This window comes from Rattus norvegicus, chromosome 1 (genome assembly GCF_036323735.1).
Source record: "Rattus norvegicus strain BN/NHsdMcwi chromosome 1, GRCr8, whole genome shotgun sequence".
NCBI lineage: Eukaryota > Metazoa > Chordata > Mammalia > Rodentia > Muridae > Rattus > Rattus norvegicus.
This window is the reverse complement of record NC_086019.1, coordinates 87930243-87957615: the sequence shown is the minus strand read 5'-3', so window position 1 is coordinate 87957615 and position 27373 is coordinate 87930243. Positions and strand designations below refer to the sequence as shown.

Below are 27373 nucleotides of genomic sequence, written 5' to 3'. Positions count from 1 at the left end.
CCGTGGTCCAATCGCCTGCTTAGTCCTGCCACCCTGTCCTCTACCCCCACCCACCCAGTGCTCCGTGGGTCCCGTGTCTGGACCTGCAGAGGGAGGGGGTGAGGGAGGAGGCTCTCGTCGGAGGGAGAGGATTGCAGAGACTTGAGACCCCTATCGGGAAGTCCCAGGGTCCTGCTAAGAAGACCATGGGAGGGAGTTTAAAGATAACCCAAGGGCTACACAGCAGTATGGGCTAGGGGAGCCAGCAACCCACCTTATCTGGAGCCCTTTTCTACCTCCCGTAAATAATGTTACAGTTGAAAATACAAGAGCTAAGGCCCTGCATTTAACATCATATGAGTTTAATACATCCAAAGTAAGACGAACTATTAAATATAGGAGCTAATGTTTCCACACCCACCCTCCACTCTGATGACTGTAGTGGCCTCGGCAAGGACTGTCACCCAGAAGCTCCCAGTCCGGGCACAGCTTTTCTTTCAAGAGCAAAACCCATACTTGCCCTAGCCTGAGAGACCCTGTCGTCCTTAACCTTTAGAAGGTAGAGGGGTATTAAATGAACATTCTAGCTCCTTTGCCAACTCTAGGGGTCCCTAGCAAAGTGTGTGTGTGCCCAAGGGAGTGACCTCCAAACTCCGAGATGATGCTTTGGCAAAGCCCCCTGGTTGACATGGGGCAAACTGACCCTGAACGGGCAGCTTTCATCTGAAGCCTTGCTTGGTCTGATGGTCCCACCCCATGACTCAAGCTCTTGGCTTCCTCCTGGACGTTTTCCTGGCCTAGAGACCAGTGTCCACTTTCCGCATCTCTTACCTTCCCCACTCCTCCAGTCCAGCTCCCCTAACACCAAAATGGCCCTTCTGATGCCATATGCATTTATCTAGGGAAAAAGAGGATTCTTCCTGGGAGGGAGAGGCAGGGCTGAAGAAAGTCCTCTACTGTACAGATTACTGGTCCCAAGCCCAGCCCACAATTCAGCATTTCCCCCTGCTATGTCCAAACACAGAGAAGGGTCCCGGGGAGGGAGCTGGAGGGGGCAGAAAGAGTTCTACATTCAGCTGACTCCCTACCTCAAGCCTGCCCGCCACCCTCCCCCTTCCTCGGTCACAGGCTCCTTCATGATCTTTACCCTTCTCTCTGTCTAGCCACCTTCGGAGCAGGTGTCCATTGGGGTAGGGGGAGCAGGATCATGACTTTGGGGATAAAGGACCTTGTTCTGGAGTCAGAATCCTGTTGATAGGGAGAAAGGAAGAATCTCTCACAAGGGAGGAGGTAAAGACTTGGAAGAAAAGGGTTGGGGCAGGAGGAGGTAGGTCCACCCTGGGCGGGGCCAGGTCTGAACTGAGAAGGGGGTTCTCACCGTTGCAGTATTGCAGCAGAGAGGACGTGTCGTAGAGGCCACAGAAGGCCGGGCCGCGCTCCGCCATTGCCCCACCACAGCCACCGCCGGCCCCCGCAGCCCCAGCTCGGGCCCGGTCCCCCCCCCAGGCCCTGCCTCCCGTTGCCATAGCAACGCCCTTCGTTCCAGCATCCCCAGCTCGGCCCACCCAGCATCAGGCGGCCGGCTCTGAGCCTGGCACAGGGGTCATCCCCTAGGATGCCCGGAAAGGATGTCCAGAGACTGCTCTGTCAGTCGCCCCCACCCCCAACAGTCTTCAGGTCAGGATTGGCTACGTCGGGGTCCCCCTAGGTACTGTCTGGTCCCTCCCACAACCTGAGTGTATTCTTTCTACACCCCCTCCTCTCCCGTTAGGAACCAATGAGAGTCTGTCGCGCAGGCTCTTCCGCCAATAGGGACGCGGACGGGTTTGAAGGGGCAGGGTCTTTCTTGCCTTTCATCCTGAAGCGTCGCCCCCCAGCTCTGGAAGGAGGATGGGGTGAAAGAAGACACTCCTATTCCCGAAAGCCTCCTCTAAATCTTTTATCCGATTTCCCATAAGTCCCCTCGCACAACCAGAGCTTGACATTGAAACCTCAAACATGCCAGGTTATTCTATAACCTGCGCTTGTATCCTAGCCGGGTCCTCGCTCCTTGTTTATTAGAGCTAGACACGCCCCCAGGGCTCTTAGCTCCACCCCCTAAATCTAGAAACAACAAAAGTTCTATTCCCGCCCCTAGAGCAAATAGCCACACCCCCTGAACATCCAAGGACTGGAACCTTGGACCAGACTCTCTAGCAGAGTTAACCCCGCCCTCAGAATTTTGAGCCCTCCCTCAAATCCATTAGCCCCGCCCTAACCTTTCATTCCACTTCTTCCACAGAAGCCCTTATAGCTCCGCCCCTACAGTCCTAGTCTCCCAGGAAGGCGTTATCCAGTCCGTATTTTGATAGAGACCCAGTTGTGAAACCTGGGACCAGCTGGTGGTGTCAGTCAGAGCAGGCTCCGAAACTGGGGAACTAGGAGGGAAGGAGTGGGACAATGGATTTAAAGATGGGATCGCCTTTCCCAAGTCATGACCCAGGCCACGGGGTTCATTTTGCTTTGTTTTATTGTCTGGTATTTTTGAGCGAGGACATTATAGTTCAGCACACCCCACCCCACACCCACACCGGTTCCCAAACACCTGGTTTTTGTTGTTTTTTATATAGCCTAGGCCAGTTTTGCACTCATCATTCTCTTGTCTCCACTCCCCAGATTCTGGGGTTACAGCTTCCTACCTATGTTTTTCTGTTCGTTTGTTGTTTATTTTTGAAAGATTATTTATTTATTTATTTATTTATTTATTTATTTATTTATTTATATGAGTACACTGTTGCTCTCCCCAGACACACCAGAAGATGACACCAGATCCTATTATACAGATGGTTGTGAGCCACTATGTGGTTGCTGGGATTTGAACTCAGGACCTCTGGAAGAGCAACCAGTGCTTAACCACTGAGCCATCTTTCCAGCCTTGTTTACTTTTTTTTTTTTTTTTTTTTTTTTTTGGTTCTTTTTTTCGGAGCTGGGGACCTAACCCAGGGCCTTGCGCTCCCTAGGCAAGCGCTCTACCACTGAGCTAAATCCCCAACCCCCTGTTTACTTTTTAAAATGGTGTCTCATTATGTAATCCTGACCACCGTCCTGGAACTTGATATATAGTCCAGACTAGTCTCAATAGAGCCTCCTGCCTCTGCCTCAGGACTGCTGGAATTAAGTGTCATCACAAGTAGACTTCTGGCTGTGTTTTCTGATGTATTTCTCTCTGTTGTCCAGTCTAGCAAAAACCTCACTAAGTAGCCCAAGCTGCCTCAGACTTGTAATCCTTCTGCCTCAGCCTTCCAATACTGGGATTACAGGAAAACATTATTAGGTTCACTTCCAGTCTCTGCTTTGTTTTGATGCAGGACTCATGAACCCGAGGCTATCCTGAAACTCATTATGTATCTGAGAGGATAGCCTCTGACATGCCTGCCTCCAAACTCTCTGGTACTGGGATTAGAGGCATATACCACAGGGTGCAACTTCAGAAAATACTTCTGTTCTTGATTTGTTTTTTTTTTTTAAGATTTATTTATTTATTATATATGAGTACACTGTAGCTGTCCTCAGACACACCAGAAGAGGGCATCAGATCCTATTACAGATGGTTGTGAGCCACCATGTGGTTGCTGGGATTTGAACTCAGGGCTTCTGGAAGAGCAGTCAGTGCTCTTAACCCCTGAGCCATCTCTCCAGTCCTCTCCCTTTGTTCTTGATTTGTACGTTTATTTATTTGTGGGTGCAGACATACAGAAGCACATGAGTTCTTAGCATGGTATGACAATTGTAGGAGGCAGATCTTTCCTTCCACCATGTGGGCTCTGGGGATTGAACTCAGGTCACCAGGCTTAGCAGCAAGCTCCTTTACTGCAGAGCCCAGACCATGTTTTATGGGTGAGAGGAGTGAGGCTGTCAACAGAAGATTTACCTCTGAACACACAGGAAGCTTTTGGAACTGGATTTATTCATGTTTGGGGTCTGTGTCCACTATGCTCTGGTTGTGTGAGCCCAAGCCACAGTTTCTGCATCATGGAAGGAAGGTTCACAGTCATGCCAGTCTCCTTTCCTCATGTAACATGCTTCCTGAGAATGAGTTCAGTGATGATCTGGGCTACTTAAAGAGATGACGTAGAAGCAGATCGATCTCTGACTTCAAGGCCAGCCTGGTCTACAGAGTGAGTTCCATGACAGCAGCCAGGGCTACACAGAGACACCAGAAGAAGAAGAAGGAGGAAAAAGAGGAGGAAGAAGAGGAGGAGGAAGAGGAGGAGGAAGAGGAGGAGGAGGAGAAAGAAGGAAAGAAAGAGACAGATTGCCTCTACAAACTGAGGTCTGGAGGCATGAGTCATTCATACAGTAACAGCCTAGAGTCTCCTAGTGAGGGCCTAGGGGAAAGACTCCATGGTAGAGTGTCTGGTTTGCATGTTTGATCCCCTGGGTTTGATTCCCAGGAACAGACACACATACAAACACACATGCACACAAGAATGCCATACACACATATGCGCATGCACACGCACACCATGCATACATGGATACACATGTACACACACATGCACCAATACATACATATACACACGTGCACACACATGCATGCTCATACACACATGCACACCATGCACACATGCATACATGTATGCTCACACACATGCACATCATGCATACACACACACACACACACACACACACATACACCACACACACACAGTGTCCTTAGTACTTAGTATTGTGAGGGTCTATGATTCACTGAAAAATGATATTGTGGACTCAGATAGTACATAAACGCAAAGTGTTTTATTCTCCAGTAGTCCAGCATGCTGGGGTCTCCCATTACCAGAACAGAGAGAAAACCAAGTGTGCTCGCAGGCCTGATTTTAAAGCACGTTAGGGAATTCTGGGGTAGGTGGCCTCTATGTTAATCTTTTGGGTCCATCTCTCCAGACATTCCATTACCAGGGTGTGAGGACTGGAAACCTGCTGGAGAGGTCTGGAAACTGTTACTGAGGAAGTAGCCGAGGAAACCTGGAAACTGCTACTGACCCATTGTGCTTGCCTCAGGTCAGGTGATGGAGCAGGTTCTGAGGCCTGGACTTGCCCAGTTCTGGGAAACAGAGATTTAGGCCTCATTTCTTTAACTGCCAATTAGAAGCCTGTCATGGAGTCAGCCTAGCCTTCTCACTATAAGCAGAGCTCCCATCCTAGGTATTGGAGTCTCCATGGTGTTCAAGTTAGTCTCAGAGTTTGCTCTCAGGCATCTTGATTACCATGGAGGTTGTAAACCACCACACACAGTTCCTACATTCCAAACGCTCACTGATGTTCATCACCATTTTACACCTCGAAGAAGCAGCACAGAGCTAATACAACACTTTCTGGTCCTGGTAAGTGCTAAAAAGGTAACTAGGACCCCAGGGTAAGGCCCACTTAGAATCCATGGCACCAAGACAATCTCTCCCAAGAAAGCAATAAGCTACAAAGGACAAAAGGGAAACATTTAGGGCTGGAGAGATGGCTCAGTGGTTAAGAACATTGCCTCCTTTTCCAGAGGTCCTCAGTTCAATTCCCAGCAATCACATAATGGACAGGACTATCTATAAAGGGATCTGATGCCCTCTTCTGGAATGTAGGTGTACATGCAGACAGAGCTCTCTTACATTAAAACTTTTTAATTAATTAAAAAGGAGAAGGAGCTGGAGAGAAGGCTCAGTGGTTAAGGGCACTGACTGTTCTTCCAGAGGTCCTGAGTTCAAATCCCAGCAAGCACATGGTGGCTCTCAGCCATCTGTAGTGGGATCTGATGCCCTCTTCTGAAGGTGTCTGAAGACAGCTACAGTGTATATATATAATAAATAATTTATTTATATAATAATTTATTATATAATATATAATAAATCTTTAGAAGAAGAAGAAGAAGAGGAAGAAGAAGAAGAAGAAGAAGAAGAAGAAGAAGAAGAAGAAGAAGAAGAAGAAGAAGAAGAAGAAGAAGAAGAAGTGGTGTTTATGCCAAGAGCTGAATGATTTCTGGGCAGGAAAAATAAAATGATAAAAAATAAAAATAAGGGTTGGGGATTTAGCTCAGTGGTAGAGCGCTTGCCTAGCAAGCGCAAGGCCCTGGGTTTGGTCCCCAGCTCCGAAAAAAAGAAAAAAAAATAAAAATAAAAGGTCCTAAGGTAGGGTTTGGCTTAGTCTTCAGCAACCAGAAGGCAGGTATGGATGGAGCCGAGGAGGGCGAAAGAAGCCATACCGGGACCTACAGAGATGGCTCAGTGGTTAAGAGCACTTGCTGCTCTCCCAGAGGACCTGAGTTTAACTCCCAGCATCCATATTAGGTACCTAACTCCATAAGGATCCCACACCTTTGGACTTTTGGGGTTCATGCACTCACATCGTGCACACAGGATTAGGGTTAAAAATAAGCCAGTGGTGGCCCACGCCTTTAATCCCCGCACTTTGGAGACAGAGGCCAGGGCTACATAGAGAAACCCTGTCTCAGAAAACCAATAGCGGGCTGGAGAGATGGCTCAGTGGTTAAGAGCACTGACTGCTCTTCCAGAGGTCCTGAGTTCAATTCCCAGCAACCACATGGTGGTTCACAACCATCTGTAAAGAGATCTGATGCCCTCTTCTGGTCTATATGAAGACAGCTACAGTGTACTCATATATAATAAATGAATTTAAAAAAAAAAAGAAAACCAATAGCTAACTAACTAACTAATTAACTAACCAACTAACTGACAACCAGTTAAATATAAATTCAATAAAAACTTTAAAGACAACAACAGCAAAACAGAACGGAACATGAGTATGAGAATACCTATAGGGGTTGGGGATTTAGCTCAGTGGTAGAGCGCTTGCCTAGCAAGCACAAGGCCCTGGGTTCGGTCCTCAGCTCTGAAGAAAAAAAAAAAAAAGAGAGAGAGAATACCTATAGTCTGCTCTAAGGAATATAATCCTCTTGGAAGGGTGCCCCAGAGTACTGTGGGAGCCCAGGAGGGTTCCAATCCTGGGCTTCATGTTGTGGGGGGAAGTGAGCAAATCCAGGGCATAGAGGATGAAGAGAGGCACAGGATTGAGGCTGGTGGGTTTTTGGCAGAGAGAGGGAGATGACATACAACGATGTCATACTCAATCCTTGACCCAAAATGGCTCCTAGCCCCAGAGCAGGGACCAGACTCAAATAGGGCCCACGTGAGCCCCATGCTGGCTTGAGTTGGGCGCCCACTTCCCAGAAGAGGAGAGCAGTTTGAATGGGCATTTGGGTGTGAAGTGTTCTGTATGCTGCCTCTGGGTACAGCTAATGGAGTTTGTTCTCTTCTGAGTGCTTTCACAGGAAGATGTCAAGGGCCTTGAAGACAGGCAGGGGCAGGGGAGGGTCTCTCTCTCTCTCTCTCTCTCTCTCTCTCTCTCTCTCAAGATTTATTTGTTTGTTTGTTTATTTATTTATTTATTTTGGTTCTTTTTTTCGGAGCTGGGGACCGAACCCAGGGCCTTGCATTTATTTATTTATTTATTTATTTATTTATTTATTTATTTTTATTATGTAGAAGTACACTGTAGTTGTCTTCAGACACCAGAAAGAGGGCATCAGATCTCATTACAGATAGTTTACTGGGAATTGAACTCAGGACTTCTGGAAGAGCAATCAGTGCTCTTAACCACTGAGCCATCTCTCCAGCCCCCCCCCCCACACACTCTCCTCTCTTTTCTCTCCTCTCTCTTCTCTCCTCTTCTCTTCTCTTCTCTTCTCTTCTCTTCTCTTCTCTTCTCTTCTCTTCTCTTCTCTTCTCTTCTCTTCTCTTCTCCCTCCCTCCCTCCCTCCCTCCCTCCCTCCCTCCCTCTCTCTCTCTCTCTCTCTCTCTCTCTCTCTCTCTCTCTCTCTCTCTCTCTCTCTCTCTCTCCTCCAAGTGAGCAAGCTCTGTCCTACAGTCTGGAAATCACACTTTGAAACTCGCCATAAAGGGCGCTTTGAATATGAGCTATGTTTCCTGGGGCGAGTTGCTTTCTCTCTCTGGGCCTCAACTTCATCTAAAATATGGGGATTATAGATCTCCATTACAAATCCTCCTGCCTGAACTTTCCTGAGGCTCTTTCTGGGCTACCCCCTCAGCCCGGGCTTTCTTTTACCTTCCTTGCTTAGTAAGGACCACCCAACCCAATCTACAACCACCAGGGGGCAGTCGGGGACCCCCGTAGTTGGACTCGGCCACTGACGTGGGGTGAAGGGAAGTTTGCATTCGGAGGTGGAGGAAGGCTGGCACTGTCTACAGAGCCCCAGCTGAGAGTCGCTCTTCTGCCCTCCATCCTGGCCTCTAGAGCCCCCACCCCACCCAGTGCGACATTATGTCAACACAGCCCTACGGTTGCTTCTAGCCTGGACAATATTTGCCTTGGGGATCTGGGTCGGTCGCTATGGAGACCGGCACCCCCCAGGACCGGAAGTGGCTGAGGAGAGCCAACTGCATCTGCTTGATCTCCCTCTGATTTTGTCTTTGGGGCAGTGGATACAGTCTTTTCATTCTGGAGTCTGTCTCTCCCTGCCTCTCTCTCTAGGTACTGTCATTAAGTCAGGTATCCTATTGCTGTCTTGCCTAGTCCCCATTTCCCCAGGTTTCCTGTCTCTTTGAAACTCACTCAAACCATCAATTTTTTTTTTCTTGAGGCTGGGTCTGGTAAAGGCCAGGCTGTCTTCAAACTCTCTGTGCAGCCAAAGATGACCTTGAACTTCTGACCCTCCTATCTCCACCCTCCTGGTGTTGGGATTACAGGCGTGCACACCACATCTGGTTTACGGGGTGACGGAGGAGCGACCCCAGAGCGTCGTCCATGCTAGGCAAGCTTGCGCTACCCACTGAGCCACATCCCAGAGCTCTGCCTATATTATTGTCTGTCTCTCTAGGCCCCTTCTAGCTCCCTTCCATCTTTCCCTGGCTGAGATTCCTTCCGTGGATCCCATGTGTGCTGTGTGTGCAGGCTACCTCCCCCTTCCCTCTGTCTGTGAGCCTGCTTTTCTGGCTCCAATTTCCTCTCTTGGAGGCTTTGTCTCTCTGTTCCCTCAGGTTAGGGGTTGTGCTTCCCTGAGGCGTCTCTGTGCACCTTATTACTAGCTCTGTTTGCCACTAGGTCTCTATCCTTCAAGCCTTGGTGTTCTCTCTCTCTCTCTCTCTCTCTCTCTCTCTCTCTCTCTCTCTCTCTCCCATCTCTGGCCCCAGGCCCCATGGGGCATCTCCTCTCCCCATCTCTCTCTGCCTCATTTCTTCTGTACCATCTGCCAGCGCCCCAGGCTCTTGCCTGAACCCTCTAGCTTTGCTTGGCTGGGCAGCCCCATGGGAGAAGACACAGTTTTTTCCAGCTCTCCTTTTCTATGACTTCCAAAGTTGGGACATTGTCTGGTTACTGCGCTGGGCCAGAGGGCAGAAGATAAGAACCAGGGAAGCCAGGACCAGGAACAATGGAGAGAAGCCAGGAAAGGAGAGAGGGAAAAAGGGAGATTAGAAGATGAGACTAGGTCTGGGGTGGAGCTCAGTAGTAGAGAGCTTGCTAGCATTCATGGGACCCTGGGCTTCATTCCCAGGATGCAAAATTAAATGAAGCAAATTTAAAAACAGACAATGGGGGCTGGAGAGATGGCTCAGCAGTTAAGACACTGACTGCTCTTCCAGAGGTCCTGAGTTCAAATCCCAGCAACCACATGGTGGCTCACAACCATCTGTAAAGAGATCTGATGCCCTCTTCTGGTGTATCTGAAGACACTACAGTGTACTTATATATAATAAATGAATAAATCTTTTAAAAAAAATAAAAACAGACAATGAGTTGTGTGTGATAGCTCATGTCTGTAATCTTGTACTGGGGGGGGGGACTGAGGAATGAGGTGGTTTTGAGGTCAGTTTGGGCTAGATGTGTGTTGGGGGAGAAGGCAAGAGTTGAAGCTTATCTGGAGAGTCCTTGCTTGGAATCCCCCAGTGAGGGGCTGGGGGCGTGGCTCAGTGGTAGAGCCCCCGCCTAGAATCCCCCAGTGAGGGGCTGGGGGTGTGGCTCAGTGATAGAGCCCCCGCCTAGAATCCCCCAGTGAGGGGCTGGGGGCGTGGCTCAGTGGTAGAGCTCCTGCCTAGAATCCCCCAGTGAGGGACTGGGGGCGTGGCTCAGTGGTAGAGCCCCTGCCTAGAATCCTCCAGTGAGGGGCTGGGGGCGTGGCTCAGTGATAGAGCCCCTGCCTAGAATCCCCCAGGGAGGGGCTGGGGGCGTGGCTCAGTGGTAGAGCCCCCACCTAGAATCCCCCAGTGAGGGGCTGGGGGCGTGGCTCAGTGGTAGAGCCCCCACCTAGAATCTTCCAGTGAGGGGCTGGGGGCGTGGCTCAGTGGTAGAGCCCCTGCCTAGAATCCCCCAGTGAGGGGCTGGGGGTGTGGCTCAGTGGTAGAGCCCCAGTCTGGAATCCCCCAGCAAGGGGCTGGGGTAGCTGTGCACTGTTAAGAGTGCTTGCCTACCATGCACAAGAACCAGGGTTCCCATTCCAGCACCAAAATAGTATTGACAGCAACAGTAATAGTAGCAATAAATACAATAAAACAAGGGAAAAGAGACTGGCCCAAAAGAAGAGGGAGGCTGATAGAGAGAGAGAGAGAGAGAGAGAGAGAGAGAGAGAGAGAGAGAGAGAGAGACCTGAGAAGCTGAACAAGACAGAAGGGAAGGAAAAGTACCTAAGACAGAAACACTGAGTGTGGGGTTAGAGAAAAGGAGGAAAGGAGAGATTTGGTGGTTTTGTTTGCTTGGTCCTCCTGATAGGTTCTCACTATGTCTCCCTCCCCGACTTGTAACCTGCTGTGCAATCCAGGCTGGCCTCGAACTCACGGGGCTCCACTAGCCTCTGCCTCCGAGTGCTGGGATTAACACTCTGCCATGCTCGGCTAGACAGGAGAGATTTGGAGGAGAGGGGGTAAAGAAGAGAGAGGGAGGAGAGAGAGTGCGCAAGCACTTAAGTCGAGAGGAGTGGGGAGACTCCACGGAGAGAAGATAGGCTGGCGGCTGGGGAGAGACAGGCTATATTTAGAGACCGGATGAGCCAAGTATTCTGGAAAAGCAGCCAGAGTGCTGTCAGGGGCTGAGTCTCCCGGGTGGGTGAAGGGTGGGCTGCAGCATGGTGCAGCCTGGGAGTAGCTCAGTAGCCAGGGAGGCTCCAGGCTACTTCTTCAATGCCGTTCTCCAGAGACTGCCAAGGACCCTAGACAGAGGCCAGGAGCCAGTCAGGGGCCTAGACTGTGACCTCTCTTCTTCTGTCTTCTTGTCTGTCCTACATGCCTGCCCTGTGTTCACCTAGAGTGGACCACGACAGGGAGGGGGCAAGGGTGCCTCTTTTAAACTTGAATATACATGTATATGTATGTATGCGTGTGTGCCTATGTGCCGCTGTGTATGAGTGGAGCGTCGTTGGCAGGCACCCTTACTCACGGAGCCACCTGGCAGGCCCCCTTCGAAGCTTTCGATTAGCATATATGAATTATACACACTGAGTTACCCGGAGACATCTTCACAGATGCGTGTGTACATATATGCATGTTCACATTATGTATCTGGATCGTACCCACCGCCTCTTGCTCCCCGCCATCCTGTTCTTTCTTGGCGCATTCTCTCTTTGCTTTCATATTGCTGCGGGTTTCTTTCTTGTGATTCAGTGAGTTTCCTTTGTGTTACTTACAAGGTCATGGGTAAGGGCTGATGGGCAGGAGCCTGGGTGTCACCACAGAAGAAAAGGGCTCTCCTGCCCTGGAAACCTTCATCTGTCTCTAGAATTCAAGGAGGGGACAGAGCTTTGTATCCCCTTCCCCGCCTCCCATCGTTCAGGCTCACCCTCTCTCACCTCTATCTTCCTCCCTTCCCCCTTCCTCCCCTCCCCCTTCCCTTCCTTCCCCTTCCCTTCTTCCATCCTTTCTCTCTTCACCTCTCTCTAAAACTGCTTCACTATGGAGCCCAGGATAGCCCCAATCTCGGGATCTTCCTACCTTAACCTTCCCCAGTGTTGGGATGACAGGCCTGAGTCTGCACTCACTCTTCCCTTTCTGTCCTCCATCTTTCCTCCTCTTCCTCCTTTTCCTCTTCCTCCTTTTCCTCTTCCTCCTCCTCCCCCTACTTCCTCCTTTTCTTCCTCTTCCTCCTCCTCCTTCCTCCTCCTCCTCCTCCTCCTCCTCCTCTCTCTCTCTCTCTCTCTCTCTCTCTCTCTCTGTGTGTGTGTGTGTGTGTGTGTGTGTGTGTGTGTGTGATTTGTTTTGTTTTTCCAGACAAGGCTTCTGTGTAGCCCTGGCTGTTCTGGAATCCTCTCTGTAGACCAGGCTAGCCTCAGACTCACAGAGATCCACCTGCCTCTGCCTCTTGAGTGCTGGGATCCAAGGCGTGTGCTACCATTGCCTGGCTTCTCTCCCCTTTTTATTTCTCTGGATCTCCAGTCCTTTTCCTACCCTCTTAGCACCCCAGTCCCATCCCCTTTCTCCCTCTCCAGTCCAGTGACCTTCATGCCCTCCTGAAGCCTGCAGAATCCAACCGCAGCCGTCCATGAGGTGCTGCTCTTCAATCTCAGCTCCACTTCAGGCACAGATACTTTCCCAGGATCCACAGGGCGCCAGGAATGTGGAGCAGAGAGCAGAGAGGTCCCCAGGGGCCAGGCGGTAAGGACCCTCACCCCGCCTCCCCCATTCTCTCTGCTCCCTGCTTCTGGTGTGGACCTCAGGCCACTCCCTGCCCTTCCTGGGCCTCTGGGCCTCAGCTTGTCCTCTGCAAAATGGGCAGGCTCGCCTCTGGCCTACTTATCACACAGGTCCCATGGGAGCAAGCAAACAGCCTGTGCTGTATTGAGCAGGAGACACTGGGTTCTCAGACTGGGCTCCAAACTTCCCCATCCTACATTCCACGGACAGATGTTCCCTATAGCTAGGGTGAAGGAAGATCCCGGAAGGAGAGGTTATGAAAATGTGGGCGATGTAAAGGTTCCTGTGACAATGGGACCATTTCAAGACTGAATGTTAATGTGTGACAGTGGGATTTGCAGTGTGGACAGGTGACTGTGTGACTGGCTGTGGGGTTGGGAAGGGTCACACATGAAACACACTTAAGCTGGGAGTGGTGACCCCCAGGTATAAGCTAAGCTTTTGGGAAGTGAGGCAGGAAGAATCCTCCCAGTGAGAAGCTGACAACATGGTTCATTGGTAGAGCTCCTGCCTAGAATTCCCCAGTGAGGGGCTGGGAGAATGGTGCACCTTTAGAGTGCTTGCCTACCATGTGCAAGAACCAGGGTTCTATTCCAACACCAAAATAGGGTGATGAGTTCAAGGCTAGCCTGGGCCAAATGGAGATATTAACGGACCAGGTAGTTCAGTGGTTAAAGGTGTCTACTGTCAATCCTGAAGACCTAAACTCCATCCCTGGAATCTATGTAGAATGTGGTTTGTGAGTGTAGACAGAACATGGTATGGTTGTCTGCCCAGACAGAGCTGGATGTGACAATGAGAGAGCGTACATTTTGATGCCTTCTGAGGAGTTTATGTTGTTAGACATGCTATAGACTCTGGGAGACTGCGATGTATTTCACAAGGAACAGTGTTTTCGGATGTGGCTGCCTGTCACCTGTGTGTGTTTCAGCTTGGGCTGTGAGAGGAATGAATGGTCGTCTGTATTGCCTCACAGTCAGGCACATTTATGTCCTGGACACTCACTGAAGCCCTGCTCCATATGTCCAGTCCTCCTGAGGGACACAGAGCAGTTGCTATCGAGAGTGGGTGTGTGCACCACTGACAGTGCTGCCAAACGTGGAGCCAGATGTGGTCACCTCATGTGCCTGTGCAATTGAAATCTGAAGCTTAGCACTGAGAAAGCCGAGGCAGAAGGATCCAAGCTTGGAGCCTACCTCGGTTATAGAGTGTGACTCTGTTTTGTTAAAAAACAAAACAAAACCAACAACAACAAAAAAAAAAACCACAGAGGAAATAGGGCTGGAGAAATGGCAATTAAGAGCACTTCAGGAGCTGGAGAGATGGCTCAGCGGTTAAGAGCACTGACTGCTCTTCCAGAGGTCCTGAGTTCAAATCCCAGCAACCACATGGTGGCTCACAACCATCTGTAATAAATCTGATGCCCTCTTCTGGTATGTATGAAGATACCTATAGTATACTCATATAAATAAAATAAATAAAATCTTTAAAAAAAGAATTAAATTCTTAAAAAAAAAAAAGAGCACTTCAGGAGGACCCAGGATTCAGTTCTCAGCACCCATGGGGAAGCTCACAACCATGGGTACCTCCAGTTCCAGGGGATCCAGTGCCCTCTACTGGCCTCCTCAGGTACTGCATGAATGTGTGCACAGGCCTCCATGCATGCAAAAAACCATTCACACACGTACAATTAAAACAAAGAAAGGCAAGTCAGAGATTGGAGCAACGGTTCACTTGGTAAAGTGCTTGTTATGCAGCTAGTTAAGCCGAGTAGTGTGCACTTGTAATCCCAGTGCTGGGGAGGCAGATCTCTGCATTCAAGGGCAGTCAGGTTTATACAGTGAGTTCCAGGACAGACAGAGTACACAGAAAACTCTTGCTTGAAAGACCAAACCAAAGAAGTAGACGGCACTCAAGAATCACACGAGAAGTTGTCCTCCGGTCCTTACACGCACGCACACACGTACATGTACACACATGTACATACACCAACCAACGATAACAGAAAGACAGTGGTATTAGGACTATGGGCCGTGTTTGCATGTATGTGAAGTGTGTCCACATCCCCGGGCACACAGCCGCGTGTCCCTGCCGGTGATTGGGAAGCTGTGGGTGAAGGACTGGCTCTCTCAGCATGGTCCCAGTTGTATAGCTATGAATGAATTTGTTACTCACGGAGTCTCACTCTGTGAGTGTCTGACGCTCTCTTGCTTAGCGCTTGAGATCCTGTGTGAGGCAGCGTGAGAGGCAGTGTAAGTGGCTGGATAGCATAATGTGTTTTGTGGCCTGGGGGAGGGGGGACCATAACTGTGTGGCTGCTCCCTCTACGTGACACAGAGTGGCTGTGATAAACGTGCCTGCTCCACAGTTCCCACTCTTCCCCAGAGCTCCCCCCTCCTGTTCTCTGTTCCGCCCTGGCCCCGCCTCCTCCCAACACCCCAGGCTGCCAGCGCCTGTCACCTCTTCCAGAGCTCTCTGGCAGGCGAGGCAGGGCAGCTGTTTCAGTGGAGATTGCGAGCAGGACTCGGTACAGGTAAGGGGTCTCCATCAAAGCCCTGCCCTGGGCCTATCTCTCCCTTGACTCTGTCTCTCTGTCTCTATCTTTGTCTCTTTCTGCCTCTCTGCCCTGTCATCTCTTCACCTCTCTTAATCTCTAAATGGGCTTATTTCTACTCTTTTCCCGTCCTTTTTCTCTCCCCTATTCGTTTCCACTGTCTCCAAGACACATTTTTATCTTTTTCTCTTTTTGTGCCTCCCTTTTAGTCTCCGAGCTCTTGCTTGTGTCTCATTGTCCCTGAGTCCTTCTGCTCTTATTCCTATAATTCTGGGTCCGGGATTTTTTTTAATTATATTTTCTTTTTCCTTTTCTTTTCTGTAGCTCTGAGATTCCCTCCTGAAACCCTGCATTCACATTATCTGGGCGGGGATGATAGTTGGGGTTAGAAGGATTTTCAGAGCATCTAACGTCCGACAATCAGAAACCTAGGGTCTAGTATCTCTGGTCCCTAAATATTTAGATGTTGGGAGAGCACTGCCCCTCTGACTTCTGAAGCCCAGGGAAATTTTAGAAGATTGGCTTCCTATCTAACTTAGAGCTGGGAGGATGCGAACTCGAATGATCAGTTTAAGTTCCCATCAAGGATTGACTGACGGTTTCTATTCCCTCCTCTCTAAGAAGGTCCCAGGTTCCCAAGAGTCTCTTTGGGCTAGCTTCTCGGTGACACTGACGCTTCTGCCCGTCACAGCTCTAGGGTAACAGTCCCCTCAGCAAACACCCCTCCCTTCCACCTTGGCTGCCTCAGCAACACTTAGGAGGGCCTGGGAATCGCTTAGCTGATCCCAGCCTCACTTATCTACTGGAGGCCACGCCTAGTCCTGCCCCGCCCCGAATCCTCATGTGCGGAAATAGGGGGCGTGGCCTCGGACACCATGTGCTTCTGGCAGGTGAGCACTGACTTGGGCTGAAGCTCAAGAGTTGGTTCTGCCCGGGGACCCTCCAGCCCAACTGCCTCGAGTGGCCAGAGTCTCCAATCACCTTTCAAGGATGCCCCTGCGGCTGTTGCTTCTGCTGCTGTGGCTCTGGGGATTGTCACTCCAGAGGGCGGAGGTGAGGACCTAGAGAGATACAGGCGCTCTGGGATGGTTTTAAGCCTTCCCCTACATCAGGGAGAGTTTTAAGGATGTCCGCTCCCGCCCTGTATAAACAGGTAGTTTCTCTTCACACATTTCCCCCTCACAAGTCCTCCGGGTGGGGACAGGCCACCCCTTCCTTTGGGCGGTTTTCTAGGCACCCCAATACCATCTAAGAGGTTTCTAAGCCACCCAGGACTCCAGTGTAAAAAAATTGGACAGCCCCTCTAAATCTCTAAGGGTTCTTCTGGCCCTTCCCAACCGAGCTTGCTGCCTGGGAGGTTACCTTGGAGGTCCCTTCTTTCGTCTCTTAGACAGATTCTGAGGGGCAGACGACGGGAGAGCTGTACCAGCGCTGGGAGCGTTACGGCTGGGAATGCCAAAACACCTTGGAGGCCACAGAACCTCCCTCAGGTGTGACTGGAGGGCTGGGAGATGTGAGTGGGGCTTAGCTCGGGTAGACTGTAAGGACCCGAATTAAGTTCTGAAGACCGGGGGTTGGGGATTTAACTCAGTGGTAGAGCGCTTGCCTAGCAAGCGCAAGGCCCTGGGTTCGGTCCCCAGCTCCGAAAAAAAGAAAAAGGAAAAAAAAAAAAAGAAAAAAAAAAGTTCTGAAGACCGAAGAACATGGAAGGTAGACGGGGGTGGGAGGAGCCGTGGGAGGGACCTGACCCGCAATGGGAGCGGGTTCTGGAATGGAACTTGATAAGCTTTCTAGATGAGAATAATCAGGATTTGGCATTCACTTGGGAGGAGGAGCCTGGAGTGGGACTAGGAGGATGAATGGGTGGGGTCTCGAAGTCTGGTGGGAGGAGCTTGTGGCCAGTAAGGAGGTAGTGCAACCTCGAGGTGTGGAAGAATGAAAAACTAGACCGCTCCTCTCCTTCATCCTCAGGCTCGGTTTCCTTCTCCCTTAGGCCTGGCCTGTAATGGTTCCTTCGATATGTATGCCTGCTGGAACTACACGGCTGCCAACACCACTGCCCGGGTGTCCTGCCCCTGGTATCTGCCCTGGTACCGCCAGGGTGAGGAGCTCCCCGCACCCCTCATCCCGCACTCCACCCTCACCTAGCCCCTCCTGCTTCTATCTGCCCGCTGACCCTGTCTGTGAAGCCAGGTGTCTCCCAATCCCCTGGGCTGTCACATGATTTACTTATCCTGTCTTTATTTATCTCATGTATGTGTGGATGAACAAGCTATGGCAGGGGTGTGGCGATCAGAGGTCAATTTACAGGAATCCTCTCATCACATGGGTCTCGGGGATCAAACTCGGGTCTCTGGGCTTGGCTGCCAGCGCTTTTACCTGTTGAACCAACTTAGGGGTCCAGGCTGGCTTTGAGCTCATGGCAATCCTCCCGACTCGGTCTCTGACACCACCTCCCCGCACCCCACACCACCCCTTATGTTCCCATAGTGGCTGCAGGCTTCGTCTTCCGCCAGTGTGGTAGTGATGGCCAATGGGGATCTTGGAGAGACCACACTCAATGTGAGAATCCAGAGAAGAATGGGGCCTTTCAGGTGAGGGGGGAGAGAGGGATTCGGGCTACGGTGTCTAGGGAGAGTCACAAACAAAGCAAAGCAAAGCAAAACAAAACAAAACAAACAACCATTGCAAGTTGCAGGCCCAACTGACACTCCTTGTACTGAATAGAACTCTAGGTTGTAAGTAATTAAAATCCACCTCAGGCAACGAAATGGTGGCTGTGGTGGCAACACACGTCATTAGTCCCAGCATTGGGAAGAAGGCAGAGGCTGATGGGTCTCAGAGTTTGAAGTCAGCCTGGTCTACAGAGTGAGTTCCCCGACAGCCAGGGCTGTATAGAGAAAGCCCGTCGGAAAAAAAACAAAGCAAAAGAATATGTCTGGTGCGTGTGCGAATGTGCCCATCCAGCCTTGGAGGTGAAGGGTGGAGTTAACACCACTTAAAGAAGTACAAGTGGAGTTTCAAGGAGAAAACAGGCGATTTGCAGCGCCGGATCCGAGCGAAGGAACATTTTTCCCTGAAGAGACCCGGGTGTGAGGGGAGGGGTGGTGGGCAGCCCCGCCCCTCCTCTGGACCAGCTGAAAGTCTCGGCTTCTGCTTTCTTTGTCTCTACCAGGACCAGAAGCTGATCTTGGAGCGCCTGCAGGTCGTGTATACAGTCGGCTACTCCCTGTCCCTGGCCACTCTGCTGCTAGCCCTACTCATTTTAAGTTTGTTCAGGTGCGACCCGCCAGCTCTGCGTGGTGTGGTGGAGACTGGGCCTGGGTTCGAGACGGTGTAGTTCTAGGGCAAGGGATGGGGGTTGGGGGAGCTGCTTCAAGAGACTCTGGACTGCCTAAGGACAGCTCTCCAGTGGTTCCCAGCCCCTTTCGTCTCTCATATCCCCCAGGCGGCTTCACTGCACTCGTAATTACATTCACATGAACCTGTTCACGTCTTTCATGCTGCGAGCAGGGGCCATCCTCACCCGAGACCAGCTGCTGCCTCCACTGGGTCCCTACACGGGAAACCAGACCCCTACCCTGTGGAACCAGGTACTCCATCTCCTTCCTGGTGGGACCAAGAAGTTTCCCATTTATTTCCATACTTTTCCTCCTCACCACATACTGAGAACGTGGGGGCAGGATGGGAGGAAGAAACCAACAGGGATTTGGAAGGAATCAGTTTGTACTTTGAGGCAGGGAGATGAAACTCAGGGCTCTGAACAGAGGCCTTTATATAATAATTGTGTGTGTGTGTGGAGGGGGTGGGTCTTGGGGGGTGAAGTTCAGTAATAGAGTACCAGTAATAGAATAGAGTAATAGATGAGGAGGACACTTGGGGCTGAAGAGGTGGCTCAGTGGTAAGAACGTTGGCTGTTCTTGCAGAGGACCCTGGAGTGATTCTCAGCGCCCACACAGCAGCTCACAACCATCTGTAACTCCAGTTCTAGGGGATCCGATGCTCTCTTCTGACCTGCATGTGGTGCACAGATGTGCAGGCGGGCAAAGTGCCTCTCTATATAAAATAGAGGGGAAAAAAGATGGCTCGGTACTTAAAAGTATTGGCTTACAAGACTTCTGATTTGCATTCAACCCCAGGACCCACATGGTAGCGAACTCCTAAAAGGTCTCTGACCTTCACACCCTTGTGGGAAGATAGCTTGGCATTTACTTTTTCTTTTTTTTCTTTTTCTTTTTCTTTTTCTTTTTTTTTTTCCGGAGCTGGGGACCGAACCCAGGGCCTTGCGCTTGCTAGGCAAGCGCTCTACCACTGAGCTAAACCCCCAAACCCAGCATTTGCTTTTTAAATTTGTATTGCATGTGTGTGAGTGTCTGTCTGTCTGTCTGTATTCCACATACTTGCCTGGTTCCCTCAGAGGCCAGAAGAAGGTATCAGATCCTCTGGAGCTGGAGTTACAGACAATTGTAAGCTGCAATGTGGTCCTGGATCCTCTGTAAGAGCAGCCAGTGCATTTAACTGCTGAGGCAGGAGTTGTTCTTAAGAGCTAGTGTCACTGGGAGGGGTGGTACATGCTTTTTTTTTTTTTTAAGATTTGTTTGTTTGTATGTTTGTTTATTATGCATATAATGTTCTGCCTGCATGTGTGCCTGGTTATATGGCTGTGAGCCATCATGTGGTTGCTGGGAATTAAACTCAGGACCTGTGGAAGAGCAGACAGCGCTCTTAACCTCTGAATCATCTCTCTGGCCCAGTACATGGCTTTAATTGAGAGGCAGAGACAGGTGGATCTCTGAGTTTGAGGCCAGCCTGGTCTACAAAGTGAGTTCCAGGACAGCCAGGGCTACACAGAAAAACCCTGTCTTAAAAAACAAACCTACAGGGAGTTGGGGATTTAGCTCAGTGGTAGAGCGCTTGCCTAGCAAGCGCAAGGCCCTGGGTTCGGTCCCCAGCTCCGAAAAAAAGAACCAAAAAAAAAAAAAAAACCCTACAAAACCTAAAATGTTTTTAAATCTGAGCTAGTATGGCAAAGGCTGCGTACTGGCATTCTATGTACTTCCCCGTGGTAACAGAATAGAAGATGCCAGTTGTTTAGGGGTCAATGTGGGAGAGTCCTCAAGTGAAAATGGATAAGGTGAAGTAAGATAAGCCATTTGCTGGAAACTCAGAGTAAAATTTGAGGGCAGGAGATGGAGATGAGCCCTGTCTAGTCAGGATGTCCCATAGTCCTAGTTAGGTGGAAAGCTGAGCACTACTGACATATTAAAACCTGCATGGGCTACAGAGCAAGTTCAAGAACAGCCTGGAGAAGTTTTTGAGACCCTGACTCAAACAGAAGAGAAATGGAATGTAATTCAGTGGTAGAGCCCCTGCCTAGAATCCCCAGTGAGGGGCTGGGGGCGTGGCTCAGTGGTAGAGACCATGCCTAAAAAGTAGGAAGTCCTGGGTTCAAGCCTTACTACCACATACACGAAGGAATACATATAAATAATAAAACAAAGAGACTACCCTTGTCTGATGGCTTCATAGGCCCTAGCTGCCTGCCGCACAGCCCAGATCTTGACCCAGTACTGTGTGGGAGCCAATTACACCTGGCTGCTGGTGGAGGGTGTGTATCTGCACCATCTGCTGGTGGTTGTGAGACGCTCAGAAAAGGGCCACTTCCGCTGCTACCTGCTTCTTGGCTGGGGTGAGCCCTGACTCTGTGACACCCCTCAACCCCACCCCTCCGCCCAGCCCAGCGAATTTCCGCTCCCCCACTTCCCACTTCCCAGCCCATCCACGTTTCCTTCCTTCCCAAGCCCTTGCTGAGGAATTCCGCGGGTCTTGGGCCTGGAAGGGGCTCGTGTGCACGCTGACAGCTGCGGCGGGGTGGGGGGCGGGGATCGGGGTCTGCACAGGGGCCCCCGCGCTTTTCGTCATCCCCTGGGTGATCGTCAGGTACCTGTACGAGAACACGCAGTGAGTTGCAGGGTCTGGAGGGCGGGGCCCGGGCTGAGGGCGGAGCTATGTGGGACGCGGGGCGGGGAAGGGTGGAAAAGTGAAGGTGTGGAGAATGTGGGTGGGGTATAAAGGGACGATGGGCTGGGAAAGTGGGAGGATTAGGAGGCTTTCTGAAAAGCAGGATGGGGTGGGACTTAAATGAATGTAGGTGGGGCTTAGAGAGGGTGGGCAGGGCTGGTGAGGGACTCTGCCTGATTAGGGGTGACTGGGGGTTTGTGGGGACATTTCGCGTCTCAGTTCTACCCTGCTTCCTCTAGGTGCTGGGAGCGCAACGAAGTCAAAGCCATTTGGTGGATCATTCGCACCCCCATCCTAATAACCATCTTGGTAGGGCCAGTCTCGCTTCCTCCAGGCTATGCTCAGGGATTCCTCATTCTGGGGAAGTGGAACAGCGCCAACCCCCTGTCCCACCCCAGAACTGAATGGCTTCTGGCTCAGTTTCTCTCTCCTCACAGATCAATTTCCTCATCTTTATCCGCATCCTTGGCATCCTTGTTTCAAAGCTGAGGACTCGACAGATGCGCTGTCCCGACTACCGACTAAGGTGTGGGCAGGCTGAGGACCCAATGTGGGAAGCAGATAGGGCCGGAATAGGGGACGTGCGGACCACTGATAACGTCTCTTTCCAGGCTGGCTCGCTCCACGCTGACACTGATGCCCCTGCTGGGTGTCCACGAGGTGGTATTTGCTCCCGTGACCGAGGAACAGGCTGAAGGCTCCCTGCGCTTTGCCAAACTGGCCTTTGAAATCTTCTTAAGTTCCTTCCAGGTGCTCAGACTGGGTGCAGGGGCTCCACCCTCCTAGTTTAGACTTTTCTCTCCATCCGGACACAGCGATATCATCATTCCCTGGAGCAGCCTCTACTGACTGGAGTGCACCCAGGGATTATATCACGCATGCGCAGGGCGGAAACTACCTAAGACTGTTCTGAGTTGTGGGGGTGAGGAGCAGAGTGGTGGGGATAGTGGTAGAGGACCACACAGCCTTCCCCAGCACTGCCTCCAGGCGAGGAGGAAGTGCTGTGGGATGAACTGAGCTGGTACTTCCCAGCTTCCTGGTTTCCTTTACCCGCAAGGTGCAGAATTTAAGGACGTAGGAAATTCCAAAATGTGAGGAGGCCAACCAATGCTGACGGTGCTTGCCTTTCCTAGTGCCTACCCTGCGGGACCCAACTGAGTCTTCTCTCTAAAGTGGGGATAGCACCAGGGTTCCCCGTGAGACTGTGCGTTCATTAAAGGAAACAAGGACACCTCGCAACAACCAGGAGCCAAATGGTCGGCCCCTACTCTGTGAGAGACAGAGGAAACACCCTATGTAAACAGCCAGTCACACAAGTGGGGGAATGTTCCAGAATGAGGGTCCCTGAGGCCAGAGGGCAGCTAGTGTGATGGAGGGCGGTGAGGGTATCTGCAACTTCAGAGCAAGTGGGGCGAGAGGCAAGAGCTGAGCAACAGGGACAGAAAAATGAGAGAGGAGGGTTAGTTTCCCAAACGCCAATTTTGTCTTTTTCCTTTCCTGGAAGGGGAGATGTGTGACTGAATTCAATATTAATGGGATTGTAGAAAATTCTGGGAATATCTTAATAGTCCATGTTCATAGTTGACTCCATTCATCAACTAAAGCTCATACCTGTAATCTGTCTCCAGCTGGCTAAGCATGTGTTCCAATGCTGAGAAAACCTCAAGCCTCATAATTATTTAACTAGTTATTATTAATTTTAAAGATTTATTTATTTAATACGAGTACACTGTCATTGTCTTCAGACGCACCAGCAGAGGGCATCAGATCCCATTACAGATGGTTGTGAGCCACCATGTGGTTGCTGAGAATTAAACTCAGAACCTCTGGGAAGAGCAGCCAGTGCTCTTAACCCCTGAGCCGTCTCTCCAGCCCTAATTATTATTGTTGAGCCTGAGTCTCACCATGCAGATCTGGATGGACATAGTTTATATGTACAAGTGTGTACACCAACTCATAGAGAACTGTCTTCCTCCGCCTCCAGAGTGCTGGAATCAAAGGCATGCGCCACCACAGCTAAGCACTCTTTTTTTTTTTTTTTTTTTTTTTTTTGGGTTCTTTTTTTCGGAGCTGGGGACCGAACCCAGGGCCTTGCGCTTCCTAGGTAAGCGCTCTACCACTGAGCTAAATCCCCAGCCCCCTAAGCACTCTTTTTACACAATAATACTGCAATTCTCCCAACCACCGCCTTCATTTTTCCAGACGAGGAAAGGGAGGCACAGAGTGGTTAGACTTCGTGCCTCAAGTGTGGAAAGCAGCGAATTGCTTTCTACACTCAGGACGTTCAATTTCCAGCGCCTGTTCTCAGCCTTTGGGGGTCAGGGGAACGTTACAGAGAGCTGGGAGCCAGTAAGTAGGTGCCCTCAGTACCTAGGATCAGGGCGCTAACAGCCACAGTACTTTGGGTCCGGAAACAATGAGTCCACAGCAGCCATCTGATCTCGTTCGTCCTCTGGCAGGGTTTCCTCGTGAGTGTGCTCTACTGCTTCATCAACAAAGAGGTAGGAGAGGCTGGCCCGTCTGCGCCCCCTGGCGACCACGCTGGGAATGGCAACACCCTGAGCACTCCGCGTTGCAGGTACAGTCGGAGATCCGCCGTCTGCGTCTCAGCCTTCAGGAACAGTGTCCACGTCCGCACCTGGGGCAGGCCCCCCGGGCGGTGCCTTTGAGCTCTGCACCCCAGGAAGCTGCCATCCGCAATGCCTTGCCCTCTGGGATGCTGCATGTGCCTGGAGATGAGGTCTTGGAAAGTTACTGCTAGGTAAAGGGACCCCTGTGTCTGTACAGTTAGCAAGTATTGAGAGCCTACTTTACCAGCCCCCTTAAGGAACTGGAAGACAAAGTCCCCATGTGTACAGATCTGTTGGGAAATCGTTTATGAAAAGAATTTTGGTGTCTAGGACAACCGACTGGGAGGCCACTTGCGAAGACATGATGGGACATGTTTGGGAGAGTGGAGACAGCTTGAAGAGTTGGAGGATAAGATTCCAGGCAGACGGAACAGCACAGGAAAAGGTCCTGGGAACAGGAAGAATGGAGAAAGACTTCCATGGTCCCACTGGAAAAAGCCAGGGCCTGCAGATGGGGAAGGAGTGGGCAGGGGGTGCAGAAACTGGAATTTCACCGCAGGCTCACTGAAGATTTTATTTTTACTTTTACGTGTACAATTGCTTTGCCTGTGTGTACGGATGGATACCACATGCATACAGTGTTTGCATATGCCAGAGGACAGAAGATCTCTGGGACCGAATGCTTGTCAGCCTTTATGTAGATGAAGTGAACACAACTCCATCTCTCCAGTCCCACACAGATTTTAGCAGCAGTGTCTCCTGGGCTGTTTCCATGGCTCTCTGTTCTAGGGACTAGGGGCAGTGAGTTGGGAGCCCAGTGAGAGGAATGCAGGTGGCTGGACCAGAATGGAGGCCACAGAGAGGTGGGAAGGATTTGCTGAGGGGTCCCAGGAGAGGGATCAAAGGAGACAGTCAAGACAAAAGGAGAGCAATCAAAAGTCAAAAGGCTCTGTGGTGTGGGAGGCTCTGCCTGTGCCAGGCTGTGAGAGATGAGCAGCAGGACCTGGAGCTGTAGGTGGTGAGAGCTGGCAGCCAAGCAAGAGGATCCTGTGGTCAGTGGAGGTAGCCAGATCTTCCCACCTCCCAGAGAGGGTTGGGGATGAAGCCTCATTGTGACTGGTCCACCTGTGGATGGATGGACACACAGACACACACACACACACACACAGAGGCCTCCTTTATCAGTACTGGGTGCTGTGTTTCCCCAGGGTTCCCAGAAAGATGTGTCTCCTAGCTGACCCCGCACTCAACACTTCAGGGCTTTGCCTTCTGGAGTGGAGACTCTAGTAAATTAAGCTTCTTTATGGGGTGGGAGGCTAGGCTAGAAAGGGAGATGACTAGGGTGTGTGTGAGGTAGTCTGCCATAGATCAATGAGGCTCATTTGGAGCCATATGTTGGCACAAAAAACCATGGACACCACATTGCTACTGTACCCTCCCCTAAGATAACCTTTATTGAGAACTAAGACATATGTACAAATTAAAGTTGTGTGTGTGAACGTCCTGCTTCTTTGGAAGGCAACAGAAATGTCAGTCTTGGGCAAGGGGTGGCACTGTAACCCCAGCAGTTGGGAGGCTTTGGTGGGAGGATTGGTTGGTCCTTTATCCTGACAGAACAGGTTGGCTCTCTGAACTATGTCTCACACAGCAGAGCAGCAGGAGCCAGCCTAGTTCAATTCCTAACCGGGCTACTGTATTAGCTGTCACTAGGCTCCCAACTTGTCTGAAGACTTTCACTTTGGCTTTTATCCCTAGAAAGGATTATTCGGAGGCAATCAAAGGCAGAGGCTGAGCTGCTGCATGTTCAAAACCAGCCTTACTTACTCGCCTAGTTTCAGACCAGTTAGGGCTACAGGGAGATCCTAACCTTTCCCTCAATTAATTTGTTCGGGAAGTAGTGATGCACACCTGTAATCCCATCATTCAAGAAGCTGGGCAGGAGTGTTGCTCCAGTCTGAGGCCAGCCGAGGCTAGATAATAAGACTCTGTCAGAACAAGGGAGATGGCTCACTGGGCAAAGTGCTGGCCATGACAGTCTTGGGACCAGAGCTCTGGCCCATATAGCCCACATATGGGGGGATAATGGGGGAGTGATCAAGGAAGACTTCCCATGTCACCCGGGGGCCTCCATACATACAAATGTGTGCACATGTACCCATTCACATGTGAACATGCACACATACATACACACTACCACCGTTACATGCAAGTAAGAAAAAAAAAAAAGCTAGATAAAAGCACCATTCGGGCAGCCAAGTGCCCAGGACAATCAAAATCTCCATGTCTGGTGAGGAGGATTCAGGGAGACGAGGCAGGGACTATAGCCTGAGCCTGTGACCTGAAGGCTCAGTCCAGCCCTGTTCCTGGGCGAGGTAAATGGGCTTCAGGGAAGCTGAAGGGACTGACATTGCCCACCAGCCTGGCAGCACAGCTTACAATTTTACTTTTTATTACTTATTTGGGCTTTTTGAGACGGGGTCTCTCACTGTAGTCTTGGCTATGGAAAACACACAAGCTGTGAAGGCCCAGCAGCCACGTTGAGCTCCGACTGCTGCTCTTTAGGTCACCACAGAGTGGCCGTTGTCTTCCTCCATGGCACTGTCGCCCACTTGCCTGGCAAGAGACCAACTCCCTTTCTCTCCCTTCCCAGAATGCAGAGGGAGGGCTGCAGCTCTTGTGGATTGGGAGGCTCTGATCCTAGGTTCTCAGTGCAGACGGAGCTAAGTGAAGAGCGGAGCTGCGTCCCTGCCTGGCCCTGCTTCTCCTCAGCACTAGAGCCCCAAGGAGCGGGGAGGGCAGGTGCTCACCCTCACTGGGCCAGCATCATGGGTGCCTATCAAATGGGAAGGGGGGGGGGGGGCAGGCTAGCTCCTTTCCGAATGTGCTTTCAATGGAATCTTTTTGAGATGACCTCACTGTGCCTGGCTCACCAGGTAAACCCAGGCTGGTCTTGAACTTGTAGCAATCCTGCCTCAGTCTCTCAAGCTGTGGGGATCTCGGGTACACTCATGTCTGCTTTCATTTACTTGTTTTTGAGGAAGGGTTTCTCTGTGTAGCCCTGGCTGTCTTGGAACTCACTCTGTAGACCAGGCTGGCCTCACAAAGACTTCCCTGCCTCTGCTTCTGCCTCCTGAGTGCTGGGATCAAATGCATGCCCCTGGCATACAGATCTGCTTTTAATCTATGTGTATTTGTGTGCAAGTGCCCAAGGAAGCAAGAGCACTGGATCCCCCTGGCTTTGTAGTTAAAGCCAGGTATGGGTGCTAGGCATTAAACTTGGTAGCCACTGAGCCATTTCATCAGCCCTGCCTGTCTATCTGAATGTAGCACCATTATTTTCTCACTTGGGTGACTTTGGGACATGTTAATGCCCTTCCTGAATCTCAATGATTTCAACTGAATGAGCTGGATGGCTGTGGAGACATAGGCCTGTCATCCGAGCTGCTTGGAAGACCATGGCAGGATTACAAGCTCAAGGCCAGCCCTAGAAACTTCCTAAGAGATTCCCTGTCTAGTGGAAGAACTGGGGAGGTGGCTCAGTGGTTAGAGGAGCATTTGCTATATAAGCAAGA

The 27373-nt window shown here is 50.8% G+C and overlaps 2 protein-coding genes across 6 annotated transcripts in view; one reads left to right on the top strand and one right to left on the bottom strand.

The window, feature by feature from the left end:
• Eml2 (EMAP like 2) overlaps positions 1-1692 on the bottom strand; it is a 31443-nt gene extending 29751 nt beyond the window's left edge. For 3 of the 4 annotated variants that reach the window (XR_010061162.1, XM_039093491.2, XM_039093638.2), the window contains exon 1: positions 1358-1518. Coding sequence is in view for 3 of the 4 variants with exons in the window: in XM_039093491.2 (XP_038949419.1) it covers positions 1358-1505 (148 nt within the window). In the remaining variant the exon portion in view is untranslated. Of the gene's footprint in view, positions 1-1357 lie in introns of all 4 variants that reach the window. The other variant, NM_138921.3, reaches the window with a different exon arrangement.
• Positions 1532-25300, top strand: Gipr (gastric inhibitory polypeptide receptor). Of its 2 annotated transcripts, XM_063281146.1 has the most exons (16): positions 1532-1656; positions 12452-15189; positions 16101-16263; positions 16601-16700; positions 17204-17311; positions 17701-17804; positions 18386-18489; positions 18659-18803; positions 20740-20899; positions 21111-21171; positions 21471-21540; positions 21669-21757; positions 21843-21981; positions 23691-23732; positions 23810-23992; positions 24132-25300. In XM_063281146.1, the coding sequence occupies exons 3-15, from the start codon at positions 16201-16203 to the stop codon at positions 23990-23992; spliced, it is 1368 nt and encodes a 455-aa protein (XP_063137216.1). In that variant the 5' UTR covers positions 1532-1656; positions 12452-15189; positions 16101-16200; the 3' UTR covers positions 24132-25300. The 2 variants fall into 2 exon arrangements, with proteins under 2 accessions (XP_063137216.1, NP_036846.1); NM_012714.2 differs by lacking the exon at positions 1532-1656 and having other exon boundaries at positions 15124-15189; positions 24132-25298.
• Positions 25301-27373: the final 2073 nt, after the last annotated feature.